This window comes from Schistocerca piceifrons, chromosome 6, assembly GCF_021461385.2.
Source record: "Schistocerca piceifrons isolate TAMUIC-IGC-003096 chromosome 6, iqSchPice1.1, whole genome shotgun sequence".
NCBI lineage: Eukaryota > Metazoa > Arthropoda > Insecta > Orthoptera > Acrididae > Schistocerca > Schistocerca piceifrons.
This window is the reverse complement of record NC_060143.1, coordinates 211,078,999-211,103,755: the sequence shown is the minus strand read 5'-3', so window position 1 is coordinate 211,103,755 and position 24,757 is coordinate 211,078,999. Positions and strand designations below refer to the sequence as shown.

General features: G+C 38.2%; 1 protein-coding gene across 1 annotated transcript in view; it reads right to left on the bottom strand.

Moving 5' to 3' along the window:
* LOC124802792 (acylglycerol kinase, mitochondrial) overlaps positions 1-24,390 on the bottom strand; it is a 100,643-nt gene extending 76,253 nt beyond the window's left edge. The window contains exons 1-3 of the mRNA XM_047263794.1: positions 24,233-24,390; positions 23,748-23,867; positions 8,153-8,324 (exon numbers count right to left, since the gene is read on the bottom strand). Coding sequence (XP_047119750.1) covers positions 8,153-8,324; positions 23,748-23,867; positions 24,233-24,342 — 402 coding nt within the window. The 5' untranslated portion in view covers positions 24,343-24,390. The remainder of the gene's footprint in view (positions 1-8,152; positions 8,325-23,747; positions 23,868-24,232) is intronic.
* Between the last annotated feature and the right edge of the window lie 367 nt (positions 24,391-24,757).

Here is a 24,757-nt window from a genome sequence, read left to right as displayed (position 1 = left end):
GTGCAATAATTAGACAAAAGTCTATATGCCATATACAGTCAGACGATTTTTGTCAGAATGGCCACTTCCAAGATATGTAGAGTATCATGTTATAACTTCCTTATGCAATAGACTCAAATTATTCTGACAACTCACAGAGAGAGTTTTCATGACCCACATACTATCAACCCACACATTAACAGCTTTAGTAAGCAGGGCATACACTGGTGTGCAAAACTTAATTACGAAAGTAACTTTCACCTGATGTGACACTGCCAAATAACATAGCTCAATGAAATTTGAACCTCACATAGAAAGAATTGCTATCATATAGTTAAGAAGAAAATTCAAAGAAATACAATAAAACAGAAATGACACTTTTATTCAAAGACAGCGATTACACTGAAGTCACCGCAAACTGTGATGGTTCCCTAGTCCCTCAAATGGCGACATTTTGGAACACACAATTGCTGAACATGATCATTTTGGTGGTCCAAGTGTTATGGCATGGGAAGGCATTACATTGAAAGGGCATACTGAACTACAAATCTTTTAACATGGTACACTCATTGGTCAGTGTTGTGACACTGTACTGCTTCCCGATGTGCATCTTTTCAGAAGTCCATATGGCCCGGACTTCATTTTTATGGATGACATTGTGTGAGCCCACTCAACAACGCAGGTGGAGCAGCTCTTGGACCACAAGGATATTCCGTGAATGGACTGGCCTGCCCATTGCACTGCTTAAATCCCATTGAGTCTGTGAGGTATACATTGGGGAGACATATTGCAGAATGCCCACAAGCACCAGAGCCTATCCACCAGCCGTCAACCACACTGGTGTATGAATGGAACACCCTACAACAAGAACTTCTTTCCAAACCTTGTGCTCAGCATGGGAGCACATTGCAAAGCATGCATTGCCCTCCACAGTGATCACACACTCTATTAAGAACTATGTCCCATCTTTTGTAATGCCCTGGGGAACATCATTAATTGCAGTGACTTCAGTGTGGTTATTGCTTTGAACAAAAGTTTCTGTCATTGTGTATTTCTTTCAATTATCTTCTGTACTATGCCACAGCAGTTCTTTCTATGTATGATTCTACTTCCATCGAGTTACATTACTTTGTAGTTACATATCATGAGGGAAATGTTACTTTCATTCTTAAGTGTTGCACATATGAATTGACCTACTGGCAAGATTTTAGTAGTAAAGAGACAAGCAATTTTAGAGATATGATTCTGTTGTTTCACCTGAGATGAAAAGTCTACTTATAATTTTATTCTGAGATGGTCGCTATCAAACTTCCAACAACCATGTAAGAAATAAAAATGAATAAATGGAAGCCAATCTCTCCCATCTGTATTAGCTCTTGTTTAATAGTGCCTACGCACCATGCACCTTACATTTGTAGTTAAGTGGTTGCTTGTCATGTCGGTATTTTTTTTTTATAAGCTAGAATTTCCATTCCTGTAATATTCCAACAAGGTGTAAGAAGAAAACAAACTTAACACTAATATAACACAACATGTAGTTGATTAACAATGCAATAGATCTGTACACTGGCTTCACTATTCTGTCCATTTGGGACCCTACTCCCAACAACCCTACTTTTAACACTCAAAAAGGGAAACTGGGCTTCAGTACAAATTTGGTTCTCACCACCTACTATAGCTCTACTTATCCTTCACATTTTCTCAGTACTCCTCAACAGCCTTTCCCTCTTATTTCTTGGCTTAATGTGTACTTGAAAAAATTAATACTCCCACTTCCCTTTTATAATTATTTAGTTCACCACTTCTACAATTGTCCCTTTGACTTTCATTTGCAATTGCACATTATAAACTTTCAATTGCTCCTAAGTGGTTGTTGTCTAATTTACTCTGGGATTTGGAGTAACCTCCCTTCCCACTTATCTACACCTTTTTCTCTTCCCATTTCCAAATTCATCTACATGAGAGAACTGGAAGTTTAAAAATCTACAATTTCTGTCTTGGATACTGTCATAAGATAAATGAAAAATCTTGAAGTACCAGTATGTTTATTTGATATTCAGAACATAGAACTGTCATCTTTCACACCATGTCATGATGTCTAAACCATACTCATAACAAGGAGTCATATATTGACGGAATATGTACAATTAACTTAGGAGATATTTTCAATCAAAATTTTGCATACAACAGAAGTGGTAAGTGTGTTCCCCTGTTACAGAGATACATGTATACAACTGTGTACTTTGCTGTTAGTTGAGCACATGACACAATCTTATTGTGTTATGTAATAACTTGCAATCCAAAAATTTGTCATCACAGTGTTATAGAACATTTTAGGTGCTAGCAGAAATACTTTTTATTGTGATATTATTTTAAAAAACTGTCATCCTATGGATTGGAGTGCAGAATGTTAGAACCCTTAATCAGATAGGTAGATTACAAAATTTAAAAAAGGGAAATGGATAGGTTGAAATTAGATATGCAGGAACAGGACTTATAGTCAGGTGAATTCAGGGTTATAATATAAGATCAAATATGGGTAAGCTATTGTGAACAGCATAGTGAACATATCATTGTAGCCAAGATAGACACAAAACCCACACCCATCACAGCAGTACAAGTTTACATGCCAACAAGCTCCACAGATGATGAAGAGACTGAAGACATGTATGATTAGATAAAAGAAATTATTTAGGTAGTTAAGAGAGACAAAAACTTAATTGTGATGACGGACTGGAATTCGATAGTTGGAAAAGGATGAGAAGGAAAAACAGTAATTGAATATGGACTGGGGGCAAGGAATTTAAGAGGAAGCCACCTGGTAGAATTTTGCATAGAGCATCATTTAATCATCGCTAACACTTGGCTTAGGTATCAGGAAAGAAGGCTGTAAACATAGAAGAGACCTGGAGACACCAGTAGGTTTCAGAATGATTATACATTGATAGGACAGAGATTTTGGAACCAGATTTTAAATTGCAAGGCATTTCCAGGGGCGGATGTGGACTCTGACCACACTGTATTGGTTATGAACTGTAGATTAAAACTACAGAAATTGCAAAAAGATAGGAAATTAAGATGGGACCTGGATAAGTTGAAAGAACCCAGAGGTTGTTGAGAGATTCAGAGGGAGCATTAGGGAACAATTGACTAGAACAGGGGAAGGGAAAAAAAGGAAGATGAATGGTTAGCTTTGAGAGATGAAATAGTTAAGGTAGCTGAGGATCAAATAGATAAAATGACAAGGCCTAGTTGAAATCCTTGGGTGACACAGGAGATACTGAAATTAATTGATGAAAGGAGAAAATATAAACATGCAGCAAATGAAGACGACAAAAGGGAATACAAAGTCTAAAAATGAGATTGACAGAAAGTACAAAATTGCTAAAGAGGAATAGCTAGAGGACAAATGTAAGGATTTACAAGCACATATAATCAGGGAAAGACAAAGGCCTCTGGAAAAACAGAAGAAGTAGTATGAATATCAAGAACTCAGATCAAAAAACCAACCCTTAGCAAAGAAGGGGAAGCTGAAAGGTAGAAGGAGTACATAGAGGGTCTGTACAATGGAGATAAACTTGCAGGCAATGTTATAGAAATGGTAGAGGACGTGGATGAAGATGAGATGGGAGATGTGATACTGCGAGAAGAGTTTGACAGAGTACTCAAAGATCTACATTGAAACAAGGGGGCCCGGGGTAGACGACATTCCGTCACACCTACTGATAGCCTTTGGAGAGCTAACTATGACAAAACTCTACCATTTGGTGTGCAAGATGTATGAGACAGGCGAAATACCCACAGACTTCAAGAAGCTGCAAAATACTAACAACAATTATTTACAGAAGAATGGAAAAACAGGTAGAACCCATCCTTGGGGGAAGATCAGATTCGATTCTGCAGAAAAAATAGGAACATGTGAGGCAATACTGACACTACAACTTATCTTAGAAGACAGGTTACGGAAAGGTAAATCTACGTTTATAGCTTTTGTAGCCGTAGAGAAAGCTCTTGACAAGGCTGACTGGAATACTCTTTGAAATTCTGAAGGTAGGAGGAGTAAAATACAGGGAGCGGAAGGCTATTTACAACTTTTACAGAACTCAGACGGCAGTCATGTGTCGAGGGGCTTGAAAAAGAAGTAGAGACTGAGAAGGGAGTGAGACATGGTTGTAGTCTATCCCTGACGTTATTCAATCTGACATTCAGCAAGCACTAAGGGAAACCAAAGAAAAATTTATATTTAAAGTTCAGGGAGAAGAAATAAAAACTTAGCGGTTTGCCAATGACATTGTAATTCTGTCAGATACAGCAAAGGACTTGGAAGAACAGCTGAACAGAATGGATAGTGCTTTGAAAGATGGGTATAAGATGAACATCAACAAAAGCAAACAAAGATAATGGAATGTAGTGGAATTAAATCAGGTGATGCTGAGGGTATTAGATTAGAAAATGAGACATTTAAAGTATAACATCCACATATACTTACGTAATCTGCAAGCCACCATATGGTGTGCCTGAACCACTACTAGTCATTTCCTTTCCTGTTCCACTCGCAAACAGAGTGAGGGAAAAACAACTGTCTATATGCCTTCATATGACACCAAATTTCTCGTGTCTTATCTTCATGGTCCTTATGTCAATGTATTGGTGGGAGCGCTGGTGGCACTGGAATCATTCAGCAGTTAGCTTCAAATGCTGGTTCTCCAAATTTTTTCAATCGTGTTTCTCAAAAAGAATGTCGCTTTCCCTCCAGGGATTCCCATTTAAGTTCCTGAACCATCCCGTAACACTTATGTGTGGTTCAAACCTACCGGTAACAAATCTAGCAGCCCGCCTCTGAATTGCTTCGATGTCTTCCTTCAATATGGCTTCATACAGATCCCAAACACTCAACCAGTACTCAAGAATAGATTGCACCAGCATCCTATACGCAGTCTCTTTTAGAGGTGAACCATTCTTTCCTAAAATTCTCCCAATAAACCAAAGTCAAGCATTCACCTTCCCTACAACAGTTCTCACATGGTTGTTTCATTTTATATCACTTTGCAACATTATGCTCAGATATTTAAATGGCTTGACACTGTCAAGCAGGACAATAGTAATACTCTCTCTGAATGTTACAGGTTTGTTCCTCTGACTCATCCACATCAACTTACATTTTTCCACATTTAGAGCTAGCTGCCATTCATCACACCAACTAGGAAGTTTGTCTCAATCATCTTGTATCTTCCTACAATCACTCACCTTCGACACCTTATTGTACACCACAGCATCATCAGCAAACAACTGCAGATTGCTGCCCTGCCTGTCTCCCATATCATTTATGTATATAGAGAACAACAGTGGTCCTATCACACTTCCTTGGGGGCACTCCTGATGATACCCTTGTCTCTGATGAACACTCACCATCAAGGACAACATACTGGGTTCTACAACTTAAGAAGTCTTCAAGCCTCTCACATATCTGTTAACTTATTCCAAATGCTTGTAACTTCATTAACAGCATGCAATGGGGCACCGTGTTAAAAGCCTTCCAGAAATCTAGAAATATGGGATCTGCCTGTTGCGCTTCATCCACAGTTCATAATATACCATGTGAGAAAAGGGCAAGCTGAGTTTCACACAAGTGATGCTTTCATTAACCTTGATGATCCTTGGACATAAGCTTCTCAATCTCAAGAATATTATTATTATTATTTACATTTGAACTGAGAATATGTTCAAGGATTCTTCAGCAGACTGAAGTTAGGGATACTGGTCTGTAATTTTGTGGGTCCATTCTTTTATCCATTTTGTATACTGGAATCAACTAAGCTTTTTTCTACTCACTTGTGGGGTGAGATATTCATGACAAATGCAGACTAGGTAAGGGACCAATGCCACGGACTACTCTTTGTAAAACCACATTGGGATTCCATCTGGACCAGGTGATTTATTTGCTTTCAAATCTTTCAGTTGTTTCTTTACGCCAGGGATGCTTATTACTATGTTGTCCCAATGGGAGTCTGTCCAGTGGTCAGATGACAGTATGTTTGTACGATTCTCCCATGTGAACAATTTCTTGAATGTGAAATTTAAAACTTCGGCTTTTATTTTGCTATCTACAACTGCCACACTGGAATGGTCAACAAGGGACTGAATAGGAGCCTTAGACCTGCTTAGTGATCTTACATAGGACCAGAAACTTCTTGGGTTCTCTGCCAGATCTTTTGCTAAGGTGTGACGATGGTAGTTGTATGCTTCGCACATGGATCTTTTCACAGATGCACATATTTCAACTAACCTTTGTTTGTTGTCATTGTGTGTTTTCTTTTGCATCAAGAGTGCAACAGCCTCTGTTTCCTCAGCATCTTACAAATGTTGTTATAAAACCATGGTGGGTCCATCCTTCGTCCACTTACTAGCCACATAACTCTCCAGACCACAATTTACAATCTGCTTAAACCTTGCCCATAATTCCTCTATGTCCACCTTACTGGAACAAAGTGATGTCAGTTCACTTTCTAAGTGAGATGCTAACAATTGCTTATCTGCTCTATTTAGCAGAAACACACTTTCAGCCTTCTTGAGTGATTTATTAACATTTGTAACTATAATTGCTATAATTACATCATGATTGCTAATCCCCCTTCCTATACTGACACTGTCAATAAGGTCCGGCCTATTTGTAGCTACAAGGTCTAAGATATTTCCATTGCATGTGAGCTGCTGAGCTAGCATAGGTTAAAGTCATCTCTAAGAAGTACTGCACGATCTGGTTATTTACACACTATTGATCATAAGACTTCCTTTGAATGACTCTAGAATTATCACAGTGGAATCAGGTGGCCAGTAAAAACATCTAACAATTAACTTGGTTTCACCTGCACCTATTATACGTGACCAGATAACTTCACTGTCACACTCAATTTCAACCTCAACAGAGACAATATTTTTGTCAAGTGCAATGAACCTCCCCCTCCTATGGCTTCAAATCTGTCTTTCCGATATACTTTCCATTGCTCAGTAAATACCTCAGAGCTTTCCAGTTTGGGTTTTTGCCAACTTTCGATCCAAGAGTAATCTGCATGTGAGAACTTTCCTGGAGAGCAGTAAATTCAGGAACTTTATTACAAATATTTTGTCAGTTTACTTTACTACGCATGCCGACTGACTTCCCTTGCTGTGCATCGACCAGTGAGTGTTCATCAGAGCTACCATCTAGCCTAAAAACCCTCATGTGCACTCCACAAGTATTCTGCTACCCAAGTAGCTGCTTCCTTCATTTTGTGCACCCCTGACCTATCAAGGGGATTACTAAAATCCCTATATGACAATGCAGGCCTAGAAATCTGCGGCCATGACTGTCACAAGTCGACGAAGCCTCAAGTGATGCATACACATTACCACCTGCCACTCACTCTGCTGTGCTTTGGGTAACAGGATGAGTTTTGCTTTTTGGACAGCAGAATAACTGATGATGGCCAAAGTAGAGAGGATAGAATGTAGATTGGCAATGGCAAGAAAAATGTTTCTGAAGAAGAGAAATTTGTTAACATCAAGTAAGAGATTTAAGTTTCAGGAAGTCTTTCCTGAAAGTATTTGAATGGAGTGTAGCCATGTATGGAAGTGAAACATGGATGATAAACAATTTAGATATGAAGAGCATAGAAGCTTTTGAAATGTGGTGCTGCAGAAGAGTGCTGAAGATTAGATGGGCAGATCACATAACTAATGAGGAGGCACTGAACAGAATTGGGGAGGAAAGAAATTTGAGGCACAACCTGACAAGAACAAGGGATCAGTTAAAAGGACACATTTTGAGACATAAGGGAACATGAACTTAGTATTGTCGGGAAGTGTGAGAGGTAAAAATCACAGAGGGAGACCAAGAGATGTATACATTAAGCAAATCCAGGAGGATGTAAATTACAGTTGTTATTTTGAGATGAAGATGCTTAGCATGGAGAGCTGCATCAAACCAGTCTTCAGACTGAAGACCACCACAACAACAATGACAAAAGTTATTTCACAGCCTCAATACAGTGAATGTATGTAACTTCATGTTAAGCACTGCTGCAGTTAGGAATGTAAACGTAATACCTGGTACGTGAAAAATACCTTCCTACATTATATATGTAAAAAAAAGGAACAGACATATTTGGGTTTAGAGTTTTGTTTCCTTCTTTACCTCAGAGAGAGTCCCATCTCCACCAGCAACAACAACTGCATCAGTTCTGGCATCAATTTTCTCTATTATATTACAAGCATGGCCAACAGATTCTGTCTGCATAACATCAACAAATACTCCTGCAAGATTAAGTAATGGAGCACAGTATTTATCAAAATTTTTCTTTGCTTTCCTGAAATTAAATACAGAAAAGAGAATTATACCAATGAACACTATTGCAATGAACAGTATAATTATTGAAAACTGAAGAAGGAACACCAATAAATGTGCAATGAACACATTTTTTTATGAACATTAATAAACTGAAATATAAATGCATAATTCCTTGTGCTATGTATTTCTAGTTGTCTGTTTACATTTTTATTGGATTCTCAAGATACTGACGGAACACAACGAACACCTCACATGTCGCTTAGTGAAAGACATGTCAACTACATCCTTTTGTTGCCATTATAGATTTATTTGTGTGGATACAGTAGACAATGGTACAGCACAAGGATGAAAGTATATACAGACACAACTTTCTGTTTCCATCAATTATTGTACTTCTGCCTTTAGCTTCTTCGGCATATTATGAGCCAACAATTCACTACATAGCACAATTCAAAGAACACTGACTGAAGAAACTCACAAAACAATAGATTTTTCACAGTAGTATCATACAAATGGTAAATTCCAGCAAAAGATTCCAGATTTTAAAATCAGAACATCATTAGCCACACTTTTCATTCGTATTGGAAATTCTCTGAAAGTGTAACCTGTAGAATAGTACATACATACATGTATACATCAATGAGCCAAAACATTTCAACTACCTACCTATTGTCATGTTTGTGTACCTGTAGAATGCATCACAGTAGTGATTCTGCTGACATGGATTTGACAGATCCTTGGTAGGTATGTGAAACTAGATGTCTTTTTTTTTAATTTTTATTTTATTTTTTTATTTACACATCTAGTTCTGTAGGACCAAATTGAGGAGCATATCTCCAAGGCCATGGAACGTGTCAGTACACGAAATTACGACATAAAAGTAATAACAGATAACACATAAAAATAAATGTTTATGAATCTGCAAAAAGTCAGTCCATAAGTTTAAGTAAATGCAATCAACAATACAATAAGAATCAGCTTAATTTTTCAAGGAACTCATTGACAGACTAGAAGGAATGACCCATGAGGAAACTCTTCAGTTTTTATTTGAAAGCGCGTGGATTACTGCTGAGATTTTTGAATTTGAGTGGTAGCTTATTGAAAATGGATGCAGCAGTATACTGCACACCTTTCTGCACAAGAGTTAAGGAAGTCCAATCAAAATGCAGGTTTGATTTCTGCTGAGTATTAACCGAGTGAAAGCTGCTTATTCTTGGGAATAAGCTAATACTGTTAATAAGAAATGACAGTAAGGAATATATATATATTGAGAGGCCAATGTCAAAATACCCAGACTCGTGGACAGGGATCGACAAGAGGTTTGTGAACTTACACCACTTATTGCTCGAACTGCCCATTTCTGAGCCAAAAATATCATTTTAGAAAATGGGAAGAGTTATCCCAAATACAATACCATACGACATGAGCGAATGAAAGTAAGCAAAGTAGACTAATCTGTGTGTCGAATGATCACTCACTTCAGATACCATTTGAATAGTAAAAATGGCAGTATTAAGTCTTTGAACAAGCTCCTGAATGTGCGGTTTCCATGACAGCTTACTACCTATCTGAACACCTAGAAATTTGAACTGTTCAGTTTCACTAATCATATGCCCATTCTGTGAAATAAAACGCCAGATTTTATTGAATTGTGTGTTTGAAACTGTAAAAACTGAGTCTTACTGTGATTTAATGTTAGTTTATTTTCTACAAGCCATGAACTTAGGTCATGTGCTGCACTATTTGAAAGTGAGCCAATGTTGCACACAACATCCTTTACTACCAAGCTAATGTCATCAGCAAACAAGAATATATTAGAGTTACCTGTAATACTAGAGGGCAGATCATTTATGGAAATAAGGAACAGCAGTGGCCCCAATACTGACGTTATCAACATTGTGAATTATGACCTCCTGCCTGTTGCTAAAGTAAGAGGTGAACCAATTGTGAGCTACTCCCCGTACTCCGTAATGGTCCAACTTCTGGGGAAATATTTTGTGATCAACACAATCAAATGCCATAGTTAAATCAAAAAATATGCCAAGCATTTGAAACCTTTTGTTTAGGCCATCCAGTACCACACAGAGAAAAGAGAATATAGCATTTTCAGTTGTTAAACGACTTCTAAAGCCAAACTGTACATTTGATAGCAAATCGTGGGATATAAAATGATCAATTATCCTTACATACACAGCCTTTTAAATGTTGTTGTTGCTGTGGTCTTCACTCCTGAGACTGGTTTGATGCAGCTCTCCATGCTACTGTATCCTGTGCAAGCTTCTTCATCTCCCAGTACATACTGCAGCCTACATCCTTCTGAATCTGCTTAGTGTATTCATCTTTTGGTCTCCCTCTATGATTTTTACCCTCCACGCTACCCTCCAGTACTAAATTGGTGACCAATTGATGCCTCAGAACATGTCTCACCAACCAATCCTGGATGCCTCAGAACATTCCTACCAACCAATCCCTTCTTCTAGTCAAGTTGTGCCACAAACTCCTCTTCTTCCCAATTCTATTCAATACCTCCTCATTAGTTATGTGATCTACCCATCTAATCTTTAGCATTCTTCCGTGGCACCACATTTCAAAAGCTTCTATTCTCTTCTTGTCCAAACTACTTATCGTCCATGTTTCACTTCCATACATGGCTAGACTCCATACAAATACTTTCAGAAACGACTTCCTGACACTTAAATCTATACTCCATGTTAACAAATTTCTCTTCTTCAGAAATGCTTTCCTTGCCATTGCCAGTCTACATTTTATATCCTCTCTACTTCGACCATCATCAGTTATTTTGCTCCCCTAATAGCAAAACTCCTTTACTACTTTAAGTGTCTCATTTCCTAATCTAATTCCCTCAGCATCACCCGAGTTGACTTGACTACATTCCATTATCCTCATTTTGCTTTTGTTGATGTTCATCTTATACCCTCCTTTCAAGACACTGTCCATTCTGTTCTTCCAAGTCCTCTGCTGTCTCTGACAGAATTACAATGTCATCGGCAAACCTCAAAGTTTTTATTTCTTCTCCATGCATTTTAATACCTACTCCGAATTTTTCTTTTGTTTCCTTTACTGCTTGCTCAATATACAGATTGAGTAACATCGGGGAGAGGCTACAACCCTGTCTCACTCCCTTCCCAACCACTGCTTCCCTTTCATGCCCCTCGACTCTTATAACTGCCATCTGGTTTCTGTACAAACTGTAATAGCCTTTCGCTCCCTGTATTTTACCCCTGCCACCTTTAGAATTTAAATTTTGGGATTGGCATTATCATATTCTTCTTGAAGTCTGAGGGTATTTTGCCTGTCTCACACATCTTGCTCACCAGATGGTAGAGTTTTGTCAGGACTGGCTCTCCCAAGGCTGTCAGTAGTTCTAATGGAATGTTGTCTACTCCCGGGGCCTTGTTTCCACTTAGGTCTTTCAGTGATCTGTCAAACTCTTCACGCAGTATCATATCACCCATTTCATCTTCATCTACATCCTCTTCCATTTCCATAATATTGTCATCAAGAACATTGCCCCTGTATAGACCCTCTATATACTCCTTCCACCTTTCTGCTTTCCCTTCTTTGCTTAGAACTGGGTTTCCATCTGAACTCTTGATATTCATGCAAGTGGTTCTCTTTTCTCCGAAGGTCTCTTTAATTTTCCTGTAGGCAGTACCTATCTTACCCTTCATGAGATAAGCCTCTACATCCTTTCATTTGTCCTCTAGCTATCCCTGCTTAGCCATTTTGCACTTCTTGTCGATCTCATTTTTGAGATTTTGTATTCCTTTTTGCCTGCTTCACTTACTGCATTTTTGTATTTTCTCCTTTCATCAATTAAATTCAGTATCTCTTCTGTTACCCAAGGATTTCTACTAGACCTCGTCTTTTTAGCTACCTGATCCTCTGCTGCCTTCACTATTTCATTCCTCAAAGCTACCCATTCTTCTTCTACTGTATTTCTTTTCCCCATTCCTGTCCATTGTTCCCTTATGCTCTCCCTGAAACTCTGTGCTACCTCTGGTTCTTTCAGTTTATCCAGGTCCCATCTACTTAAATTCCCACCTTTTTGCAGTTTCTTCAGTTTTAATCTACAGTTCATAACCAATAGATTGTGGTCAGAGTCCACATCTGCCCCTGGAAATGTCTTACAATTTAAAACCTGGTTCCTAAATCTCTGTCTTACCATTATATAATCTATCTGAAACCTTCTAGTATCTCCAGGGTTCTTCAATGTATACAACCTTCTTTCATGATTCTTGAACCAAGTGTTAGCTATGATTAAGTTACACTCTGTGCAAAATTCTACCAGGCGGCTTCCTCTTTCATTTCTTAGCCCCAGTCAATATTCACCTACTATGTTTCCTTCTTTTCCTTTTCCTACTGTCAAATTCCAGTCACCCATGACTATTAAATTTTCATCTCCCTTCACTACCTGAATGATTTCTTTTATCTCATCATACATTTCATCAATTTCTTCATCTGTAGAGCTAGTTGGCATATAAACTTGTAGTACTATAGTAGGCATGGGCTTCGTGTCTATCTTGGCTACAATAATGCGTTCACTATGCTGTTTGTAGTAGCTTACCCACACTCCTATTTTTTTATTCATTATTAAACCTACTCCTGCGTTACCCCTATTTGATTTTGTATTTATAACCATGTATTCACCTGGCCAAAAGTCTTGTTCCTCCTGCCACCGAACTTCGTTATCAGGGGAAAGCCTTTTCAATAACTTTTGCAAAGACTGATGGCATAGAAATAGGTCTAAAATTATCTACATTAACCCTTTCTCCCTTTCTATAAAGTGGCTTTACTACTGGGTACTTTAATCATTTAGGAAATTGACAATTCCTATAGGAAAAATTACAAATATGGCTAAATACAGGGTTAACATGTGCAGCAAAGTACTTTAATATTCTGCTAGACACTCCATCATAACCATGATAGTCCTTAGTCTTCAGTGATTTAATTATTGACTCAATCTCCCTCTTGTCTGTATCACAGAGGAGTATTTCAGAAGTCAATCTTGGAAAGGCAATTGCCAAGAAAGTTATATAATTTCCAGCAGAAACTAAATTTTTATTTAATTCACCAGCAATTCTAGACACAAATAATGTGGTAACCATAAATTACGGGCTAGTGATTTGCGGATATGGCACTTGATAGTGTTGCAGATGTGATCCACAGCGGTCAGATCAAGCGAATTTTGTGGCGAGGACATTAATATGAGTTCACTATTATGCTCTCAAATCACTGTGGCACGTCTCTGGTATAGTGACAAGGAAGTTATCGTACTGGAAGATGCCATCATTGGTAGGAAAGACATCAGGCATTAAGGGAGACAGGTAGTTTCAAAAAATGTTTACATAGCTGTTATAGTGTCTGTGCTTTACCGTGAGTCCCATGAAAGACCAGTTGAATATTCCCCATAGTATAATACCCCCCCCCCCCCACACACACACTAGCCTGCACCCATGGTACAGAGCATGGATGCTGGCATATCTTGACATGACCATCAACTTGGTGTAATAAGGAAACTGATTCATTCAACCAGGTGACATGCTTCCTTTGATCCTTGGTCAAATCTTGATGGTCCCGTGTCAATTGCAATTGTAATGATGACAATTTCGGTTCTACACGGTAGTATTCAGGGGCAGTACATAGAGGAGTCACATGTTTAACAATGTGCACTGAATGGCATGTTCTGAAACACTTATGCTTGTGTACTCTGTTGTGAGATCAGCCATAGATCATCATCTATCATGTTTTACAGAGCAGGCAAGCCTCCGAACTACATATTGTATGATGAGGTAGGGTTGTCTGACACTTTGTCACCTATCTGTGGTTTCACCATCCTTCAACCAATGTCTATAGATGCTCACAACTGTTGCATGCAAGTGCCAACAAGTTTTGCCATTCCTGTGATCCTTGTTCTGTGGTGCTATGTCATAACAGTCTGCCCTTTGTCAGTCACTCATATCGGTGGATTTCCCCATCTTCATCCTGTATCGTTGCTAAATGATTCCCCATTCATCTCTGCTCCACTTTTTACTTTTCTTACAGTGTTCCATGTCCACAGTGCCACCAGGCAGTATTTGGTCTTGCAGTGAGCAGTGGTCATAATATTTTGGTTCATCAGTGTACACGTACAAAGGTTACAGAAATGTTATCCGTTGGAAATTAATTTTTCTCTCTTATGTTCATTGAATGATTGCTGTAGTTTCTATTGAATCATCATCATCATCATCATCGTCGTCGTCGTCATCCATCTGGCAACTTCTGCTGGATGTAGGACTTGCCTTTTTTAAGCATTAAGGTTTTAGATACAAGGATTAATGTTGCCTCCTCACATTTTTTAAGGCCATCTACCAGTTTTCCACTAAATGACCATTTCTCTTCAAGTCCAGAAAAGATGTTTCTTAGTCTACCTACCATCAATTCACATGGTTACATGCCTTGCCCACTTCCATTTCATTTTCATGAAAAGCACAATTTCATTTTATAATGACATTTGTCACCTGATCCATCTGCTTACCTTCCAGTCTCTTCTAATAATTATCAGTCATTTCTCCACTGATCAATGAGCAAGAGAGCTGCTTGTCTGTTTGGGAAACTTAGAGAGCTGTGGAAAGATATAATCCTTGTGCCTATCATATGACCATCAGGTTAGATACGTTAAATATAAAATATTACACTTCAGCATTTTACTCATATAAAACTAATATGTGAAAAGGAGAGAGTTGTTACACATATTAAGGCAGAGCTAAAGTTCAAAAGCACTGAAAATGTAGATTTTGCAGTGATCAATATATTGAAGTGTATGGTTGTGAATTAGTACTGAAAAAGTTTACTTGTAACAATATATCTACATAGTTTCCCATTGGGAAATTTTGAACTGTTTATGAGGCTGGGCATGGACAGTATGTAATAAAGTCTTCATTGCTGCTATAGTAGGTTTGGTTGGGTTGCTTTGGTGGGCAGAGACCAAACAGCGAGGTCATCGGTCTCATCGGATTACAGAAGGATGGGGAAGGAAGTCGGCCGTGCCCTTTCAAAAGAACCATCCCAGCATTTGCCTGGAGTGATTTAGGGGAATCACGAAAAACCTAAATCAGGATGGCCAGACACGGGATTGAACCGTCGTCCTCCCGAATGCGAGTCCAGTGTGCTACCACTGCGCTACCTTGCTCGGTGCTGCTATAGTAATTTAATTATGTATTTATTGTAATGGATCCATTTTTAATAGTATGCCATATTCAGACCATCTGTGAAAGTTACAAAAAATGTTATGTAACCTTTCAAAGATGATCTGAAGACAGCATTCTAACTCAAATGGATCCATGACAATGCATCATTAAACTACTATAGTAGCAATCTGGACTTTAGTACATAATGTTTCAAAGAGATATCTTCTACACTGTGGACCCTTTGGATTGTAAAAGGAATGGACAGTGTCTTCAAAGGAAGATATAATATGAACAGTATCAAAAGCAAAACAAGGGCCACTGAATGTAGTTGAACTAAATCAAGTGATGCAGAGGGAATTCAATTAGGAAATGAGACACTAAAAGTAACATGGTAGATGAGCTTTGCTATTTGGTCAGTAAAATAAATGATGGTTGTCAAAGTAGAGATGATATAAAATGTATACTGGCAATGGTAAGAAAAACATTTCTGAAGAAGGGAACTTTGTTAACATTGGATACAGTTTTAAGTGTGACAAAGTCTTTTTTGAAGGTATTTGTATGGAGTGTAGCCCTGTATGGAAGTGAAACATAGACCAGAACAATTCAGACAAGAAGTGAATAGAGGCTTTTGAAATGTGGTGCTACAGAAAAATGCTGAAGACTAGATGGGTACTTCATATATCTAATGAGGAGGTACTGAATAGAACTGAGCTTCAAAGAAATTTGTGGCATAATTTGACTAAAGGAAGAGATTGTTTGACATGACATTGTTAGACAGCAACAGATCACCAATTTAGTACTCAAAGGAAGCATGAGGGTAAAAACTGTAGGGGAAAACCAAGAGTTGAACACAATAAGCAGGTTCAAAAAGATATAGGTTGAAGTAGCTATTCAGAAATAAAGAGGCTTGCACAAAATAGAGTAGTGTGGAGAACTACATCAAACAAGTCTTCAAACTGAAGAAGACAACAACCACAACAATCACTGATATAAAATGTCTGACAGACAGCAAAGTTAAATTTTAAAACAAACTGAAAAAGTTTGTCCTTGACAATTCCTGTTCCACAGAAAAATTCTATTTTTGAATTTCTAATACTCTTGTAAATCGTCAGCATGTAGCCATATTTCCAAATGAAAGTGTATGTGAATGTAAAATGACTAGTTCCACATCGTTGTGATTAATCGTATGAATGATCTGTGGAACATGATAGTAACTAACTAACTAACTAACAAAGTTTTCAAATGTCTCACTGCTGCATGTCTTCACCACAGTAATGCTATAATGTCAGAAAAATGTGTGTGTTATATAGACATTGCCTGAAAGCTTATTGATGATTTCAGTCTTGTTTATGTGCTTGCTTGCTATTCAACGCCTGGACTACACTATATTGTGAGTGGTTACCTTTACTCTATATCAACAACTACAATTAGCAAATGAATGTGAAGTGCATGGCAAATGGTACTCCCATTGTACAGCATATTGTGGGTTTTTCCTGCACTGAGCACAGCACAAAAGATAATTTAAATACCTGAATGATGATAATCAATTACTGACAATACAATGTAAATGGATAGATAAAAAGTCTACTCACCAATCAGCGGGAGGAGAACACGCACACAATAAGGTTTAACTTTTACAAGCTCTCAGAGCCAGTGGTTCTTTCTGGCATAAGAGTTGAAGGGGAAGGAAGAGGGGTAAAGGAAAAGGACTGGAGAGGTTTAGGGAAACAGGTACAGTTCAGAAAAGTCGCCCAGAACCTCAGGTCAGGGGAGACTTACCGCACGGGATGAGAAGGAAAGACTGAAAGACTTCTGTACACACTACAATTAGTGTAACCTAGTCTTTGCAATTTCAAAAGGAGCAGTCTGTAAGGGGCTGCAGCATGTTTATAGATTCCTCAACTGATTCTTAAAACTTTATAAGTAGGTTTTCACTAGATAGTTGACAGCTCTCAGCAAGCATTTTTGTGAAACCCTCCTCTGAGTAAAAAAAACTTGGATCATTCATGCTGCCCTTCTTTGTATACCGGTATGTCCAATATGCTCTGTTCATCCTTTTTGGCGTGGCTCCCACGCACTTTAGAAATATGGTAGAATGAACCACATGTGTATTTTGCAAGCAGTCCCCACTGTAGAATTACTGCATTTTCCTTGTCTCCTACCAATTAACCAAAATCTGCCACCTACTTTATCTACAAATGAGCCTATGTGATCATTCTGTTTGGTATCCCCACAAATTGCTATACCCATGCATTTGTATGAGACAACAGATTTAATAGTGACTCACTGATATAATCACACAACACTACATTTCTGAATTTTTCGTAAGCAAGCACTTTTACATTTCTGAACATTTAAAACAAATTTCCAATCTTTCGAGCAGTTTGAAATATTATACAAACTGACTGGATATTTGTCCACCTGCATTTAAAAAGCACTCCAATACGGATAACTGGATCATATATAAGAAACCTAAGAAAAGTTTTATTGACCGACATGGTGAAATTGTTATCAAAATGGATTCACATTTGGGAGGGTGACAGGTCAAATCTTCACCCGACCATTCAGATTAATATTTATCTAAATTGCATTAAGGTAAATGCTAGGATGATTCCTTTCACTGGAGACTGCTGATTTCCTTCCCACAATTCAAACTTTTCCAGTGACTTTAATGACCCTACAGTCGTGTGAGAATTAAGCTGGGTAAGTATGCTTGGCTCTATCTTTGTAAAGGAGCATTATAAAACAGTGTCAAACATGTCTGCTTTTGCTTTCTTACCCTCAATTTCACATCCTGTCTTATCAATGTATGTCTGGACACAAAATTTGGTGACACTGACAGCCACTACACATGATGGCAATTTCTTTTGGTTTTGTGAGAGGTCTTTCACCAATGGCCTTACCGCAGTGGTAACATTGTTTCCCGGCAGATCACCGAGTTAAGCTCTGTTGGTCTTGATACTTGGATGGGTGACAATCCAGTCTGCCACGCGCTGATGGCAAATGGGGTGCACTCAGCCCTTGTGAGGCAAACCGAGGAGATACTTGACTGAGAAGTAGTGGCTCCGGTCACGAAAACTGACAATGGCTGGGAGAGGGGTGTGCTGACCGCAAGCCCCTTTATGTCTGCAGCCACAGACACCTATAGGGTCAGGATGACACGGCAGTTGGTCAGTACCATTGGGTCTTTCGAGACCTGTTCGGATGGAGCTTTTTAGTTTAGAGAGGTCTTTCAGTGCAATTGTGGGATGGTAGTCACTGAAGCCTTCACACATTACTCTTCTCACAGTCAAATTAGCCAAATGTCACTTAGCATCTCTCTCCCTCTGTAGCCTCATGCTTTGTTTTACACCTACAATGCCATAGTTTCTGTTTCTTTACATGGTATATGTAGCATAGAGGCTCCCTTCCATTACAAACTGTTCCAGGACTAACAGACAATATGATACATGCCTATACAGATTAATCGTGAATGCTCTGGAGGCTAAGTTGCCACACAAGTGCATACAAAAGACAAAATATTTGGTCTGATTCTTGATGTGGCATACAGTTTTAATCTATTATTAAGTTTCATTGCTACACAAATTCTGTGCAAGAAAAGACTTTCTGGAAGGAATATTGCACTTACAATACTTGCCTCATACAAATTTAAAGGTTTTCCTTCAAAACTATGACAGTTACCTCTTCGTCGTGCTTCCAGTCCGAGCACTACTGGTACCTGTTATTTTCTTATTCGTGACCAACACATCATCCTTACAAGTAAAATGGGAAATGTTTTTGGACTCAAGGTGTGGAATCAGAATCAGAGTTTTAAAGTCACATGACATACATAAATAAATCATTGATTGTACAGGGGACTCATCAATATAGATAATTTACCAGAGATACATACAACAATACAAATCTATTTCAGTACTCTACAAAGAAATCATCTTTTAAAAATTCCATGTGTGAATAATAACATTTTGCGCTAGAGTGGCATGTAATCTTATCTTCAGTAAACCTAGTTTCATACTGTGAAAGTTTTACATTTTAAATTTATATAGATTTTCATAGCCATGTAATCTGAGAGTAGAGTTTTGGTCTATGAAGTGGCAACTTGAATTTGTCTTTGTTAATTGTGTCATACATGTTGAAAATGGTTTTCTATAAATAATTCTGGATTGGTACGGGTAAAGAAAAACGGTTCATAATGTAAGTACATCAAATAGTTAAAATTTTAAGACTCCTGAATAAATGTCTGCATGACTCTCTAGGCTTACTATTACACATTTTTCTAATAACAGTGTTTCAGAGTAACAATATTCTATTTACACTACTTGCATTGCCCCAAAAGATTATTCCTTATCTTACAATGGCTTCAAAATAGTTGCGTTAAACAACTTCCCTAGTGTCAATGTCACTTGCATAGGGCAATATTGTCATTGCGAATACTATACTGTTTAGCTTGTTTGCCAAGTAACTTATATGCAACGACCAGGATGAATTTTTTTCTAAAAATATCCCCAGGAATTTGACAGATTCTGCTTCCTTAAATTAGCCTAGTGATTTTTATGGATAATTTGGAAGTCACTTGATTCAGACTGTTTAGTTTTAAATGTGAGATGTGTTTTTTCCATACATAAATGTTCTAAACAATTTAGTGTGTCAATGATTCTTTGGGGAATTTTTTCCTGTGGTCTCATCCCAATGAGTACAGATGTGTCATCTGCAAATAAAACTGAGAGCGATGTTATATTTAGCAGTATATTTTGGAAATTTGTGGTAAAGTTCCTATGGGATGAAACTGCTGAGGTCATCAGTCCCTAAGGTTACACACTATTTAATCTAACTTAAACTCACTTACGCTAAGTACAACACATACACCCAAGCCCATTGGAGGACTCAAACCTCTGACGGGGGGAGCCGCGTGAACTGTGACAAGCCGCGTGAACCGTGACAAGCCGCCTTAGACCACGTGGCTACCCTGTGCAGCTTAGTGGTATATCAAGAAAGATGATGAGACTTACCAAACAAAAGCGCTGGCAGGTCGATAGACACACAAACAAACACAAACATACACACAAAATTCAAGCTTTCGCAACAAACGGTTGCTTCGTCAGGAAAGAGGGAAAGATGAAAGGATGTGGGTTTTAAGGGAGAGGGTAAGGAGTCATTCCAATCCCGGGAGCGGAAAGACTTACCTTACATGCTTGTGTCTGTGTATATACCTAACAGCAAATTATTACAAATTAATTATTGTGAAACATCTGTAGGAATGTAATATTCACAGGAAAAGGTAGTTTTGGAAACCGAAGTGTTAATTTAAAGACAAAGTCTCTGAGTTTGTTTGTTAGTTTCATGTTCCATGGATCATCTGAATGATAAATCTTAATGATGTGGAATGAATCATTTTATATTCACATCACAAATTAATGTGTAAATAAGGCTACATGTTGAAAAATTTAAGCTTCTGTTGCTTTCTCTCTCTTTTACTTCTGAAGTTTTACAATGTGATAATCTTTACACAAAGAGTCTGCCAGCAACGTTTCCCACAGCATAATCATGTTTGTATCAATGCATGAAGAGGGAGTATTTCATTCTGATGTCTCCATCATCATCATCCTAACATCAGTTATACAGGGTGTGCTCTGATGAATGGTCAATATGCAGGCATATGACTGGAACAATCATTTGAAGTAAAAAAAAATCTAGTAAACAAGGGCTCTAAAATGCATACCTTATGAGCTATGAGTACTTGTTGAGAACAAGAGATGCATTTCACTGTATCAAAGATGAAGAAGCGCTCATGGCTCTTAAGATATACATTTCAGAACCCATGTTTTTTTTTTTTTTTTTTTTTTTTTTTTTGCTTCAAATGATTGTTCCTGTCATATCCCTGAATATTGACCATTCCTTCTAGGACATCCTGCGTGTATAAGCTATCTACCTTGCAGAAACTTGAATTTTTCCTTGCGGATTACTACTAAGGTAGGATTAAAGTGCCTCGAGAAAGCAGCAGTTTATTATTATACAGGGTGTCCCATTTATCTTGACCACCCTAAATAAATGTTTGTCCAAATGCAAATTACAAAATGTTTCAAGCAAATGTTCTTTATCCATCAGGGGGACATCAACCAGCATGATTGTTTTTTACGAAGATATGAACAGCAACATGACTTTTTAAATGACACACTGTATTTTTTTTCAGTAATTCATTTCCTCTCCTAAAGACCTATTCAAAAATGTATCACAGTGTACCATTCACTCAAGCACAACATTATTAATTACATAACACAACACTGACTTTGAGCCTGGAATCACAAACTCGTCCACTTGCTGGAGTTGTCAGAAAACAAATGAAAACCAAATATAAACATAACACAAAATTGACTTTGACTCTCCTGTACCATTGCCCAGGAGTAGAACATTCAAAGGTACTCAAAGTGGTGACCCTGGACACAGATATACTGGTGCACTCATTAAATGAAAGAATTATTTATTGCTTCCAGTGCTGCCTGCTGAAGAGAATTAGCAAGCACGATATGTAACTGCTTGTACTCTGGGGTTGTTGGAAAATCACGATAGACAATGTCTTTAATGCATCCCCAAGGCAAAAAGTCCAGTGGATTTACATCAGGAGACCTACCAGGCCAAGTAATAGTTCCTCCTCGACCAATCCATCTGGCAGGATACCTTCGGTTCAGAACATGATGTGCATGCAAGGCATTACGTGCTGGACATCCATCGTGCTGATACCATATACGCATCCTGGTTCTTAGTAGCACTTTATCCAGAAGAGGGGGAAGAATTCATCTAAGGAAGCTGGCATATGTTGTGCCATTTAGACTACCATTGATGAAATAAGGGCCAATAATTGAAGTACCAAGCATCCCACACCAGGCGTTCACTCTCCTATTGATGCTGATGTTCCACCTGTCTAAGCCATCATGGGCACTGGACCAATAACGCCTTCCTTGTATTTACCAGTCCTTTGTTTGAGAAGGAACATTCATCAGTAAATAGAACATTGGAGAAGTTCGGGTTGGTGAGAATTTGCTGCTGTGCCCACTGACAGTACTGTACACGATTCTGGAAATCATTCCCATGCAATTCTTCATGTAAGTGTACATGGTAAGGATGGAACCGGTGATGTGTAAGAATACGATGTCCACTGGTTTTAGAAATGCCAACCTCGTGTTCGAGGTGTTGTGTGCTCACATGTGGATTCATAGCAGCGGAAGTGAGAGCAGTAACTTCGGCAGCTTCGTCTGTGTGAGTGCTATGACGATTGCGTTGACATGGGTTGAAACTTAACGTTTCCTGATGCGTTGCAACAAGACAAGAAAACATTCATCAGGAAAGTGGGTTCTTGTCAGGATGTTGCTCTCTGTACAGTTCCACTGCCTGCGTAGCATTTCACCTACCTTCAATAACAACAATAAAAGAAATCTTACGTCGATGCAGTTTGTAGGAAGCACAGCCTTTACTGTATGCCTACTCTACACAACAGTATCTAAAAGGACTAAACTATTGTACTAAATGCGCCCGTACATAACAAAACAGTATTGTAATTACTGTTCTGCTAACTTACATTCCCCATAGATGAGTAGCATGTCTACCTTCTCTTCGTTGGTGTATATTCTACTCACACAACTCTTCAACTGACGATAGTTGATGGAATGACGGGTATGCATTCTACTTATGTTTACATTTGTCCTCTGTCAATATCAGCACGTGGATGTGATCCATTACCCCCCGTACCTGCACCAAATGCTGGCAGCGTCAATGTCAATGTTGTGTTGTGTAATTAATAACGTTGAGTTTCGGTGAATGGTACACTGTGATACATTTTTGAATAGGTGTTTAGGTGAGGAAATGAATTACCGAATAAAAAATTCAGGGTGCCATTTAAAAAAGTCATACCATTTTTCATATCTTTGTAAAAAAACAAAGCTACAATGAAGGCAATCATGCTGATTGATGTCCCCGTGATGGCTAAAGAACATTTGCTTGAAACATTTTGTAATTTGCATCTGGACAAACAGTCATTTAGGGTGGTCAAAATAAATGGGACACCCTGTATGCACACCGGATGTTATAAAAGTGTAGATCCATACTTATTTTGCTGTAGGCATTCCGTAATTTTCTTCCATATATGCGTAAAAATTATACAGCAAAGGTTTTGCAGGCCTATGTTATGAGAACCAAGAACAGCTGTATGCAAAACAACAACTAGAATTATCAACTGAGTAGATGGCGAGCGTTCTTACCTTTTGTTAGCAACTGGATTCAGTATCACCACTATTTTCTTAGGATTATATTCGTTTGGAATTGGTAGTGACCCATATTCTAACGCCTTCAAACAGTAGTCTCTCATCAACTGATTGGTCCTGTTGAATCAAAATTAAAATGAATGTTATCGAAGTTTAGCAAAGGCAAAAATGGAACAACTACAACAGCAGCGACATAAGAATGTATCGAAGGAAAATTTTTACGTTAACAAGAAATGCAACTGTCAAATTTTCAACTGCACGGTCAGCATACAACAGACAAACTTGTAAACGAATATGAATTTGCGACTTTTTTTGACAAAGAGGTAAATGAAAATAAAAAACCAACAATTACATCACACCCGGGCATACACTACATTAGCCTATTTTTTTGGTCACAGTTTTACTGTAGCCGTAACATTGACAGTATTATACAGTACAGCGAGAAAACTCATAACGTAAATGTGATTACAAAGCATACTTACTCGTATTTATCCTTGGCATAAGACACTCCATATGATAAAGCAGCTGTTCCAAATACACTTTTCTTCCAATTATTTCTTATAACTCTAAAGAACTTCACAATTCTAGACATGTTTACAGTAGCAGACGACACATCTTACACGTGCTCCGGACCAATACAACAAAGATATCAACACTCAACATCAATTGTTTACATTTATCTTTGGAACGTACCATTGTGTATAAACATAAATTAAATTCTGTATCTTTGGTTAGCAACGGAATAAATGGGATTGCAATAGTTAATTTCTCATTTTTTTGCGAAAACAGCAGGACAAAGTTGTTACGACACATACAAACCGAGTGTGTTAAATAAATAAAAAGGACCAAAACTCTGCATAATCAGAACAAATACTGGTACTATAAATATGGACAGTGGCACATTTGGGGAGGGAAGAGGTCTCTCCTGAACATGAGTATGAATATCGAGCAAATGACGAGCTCCGCAGCAAAACGCACATTGGGGCTGAAGGAAGAAGTAAAAGAGA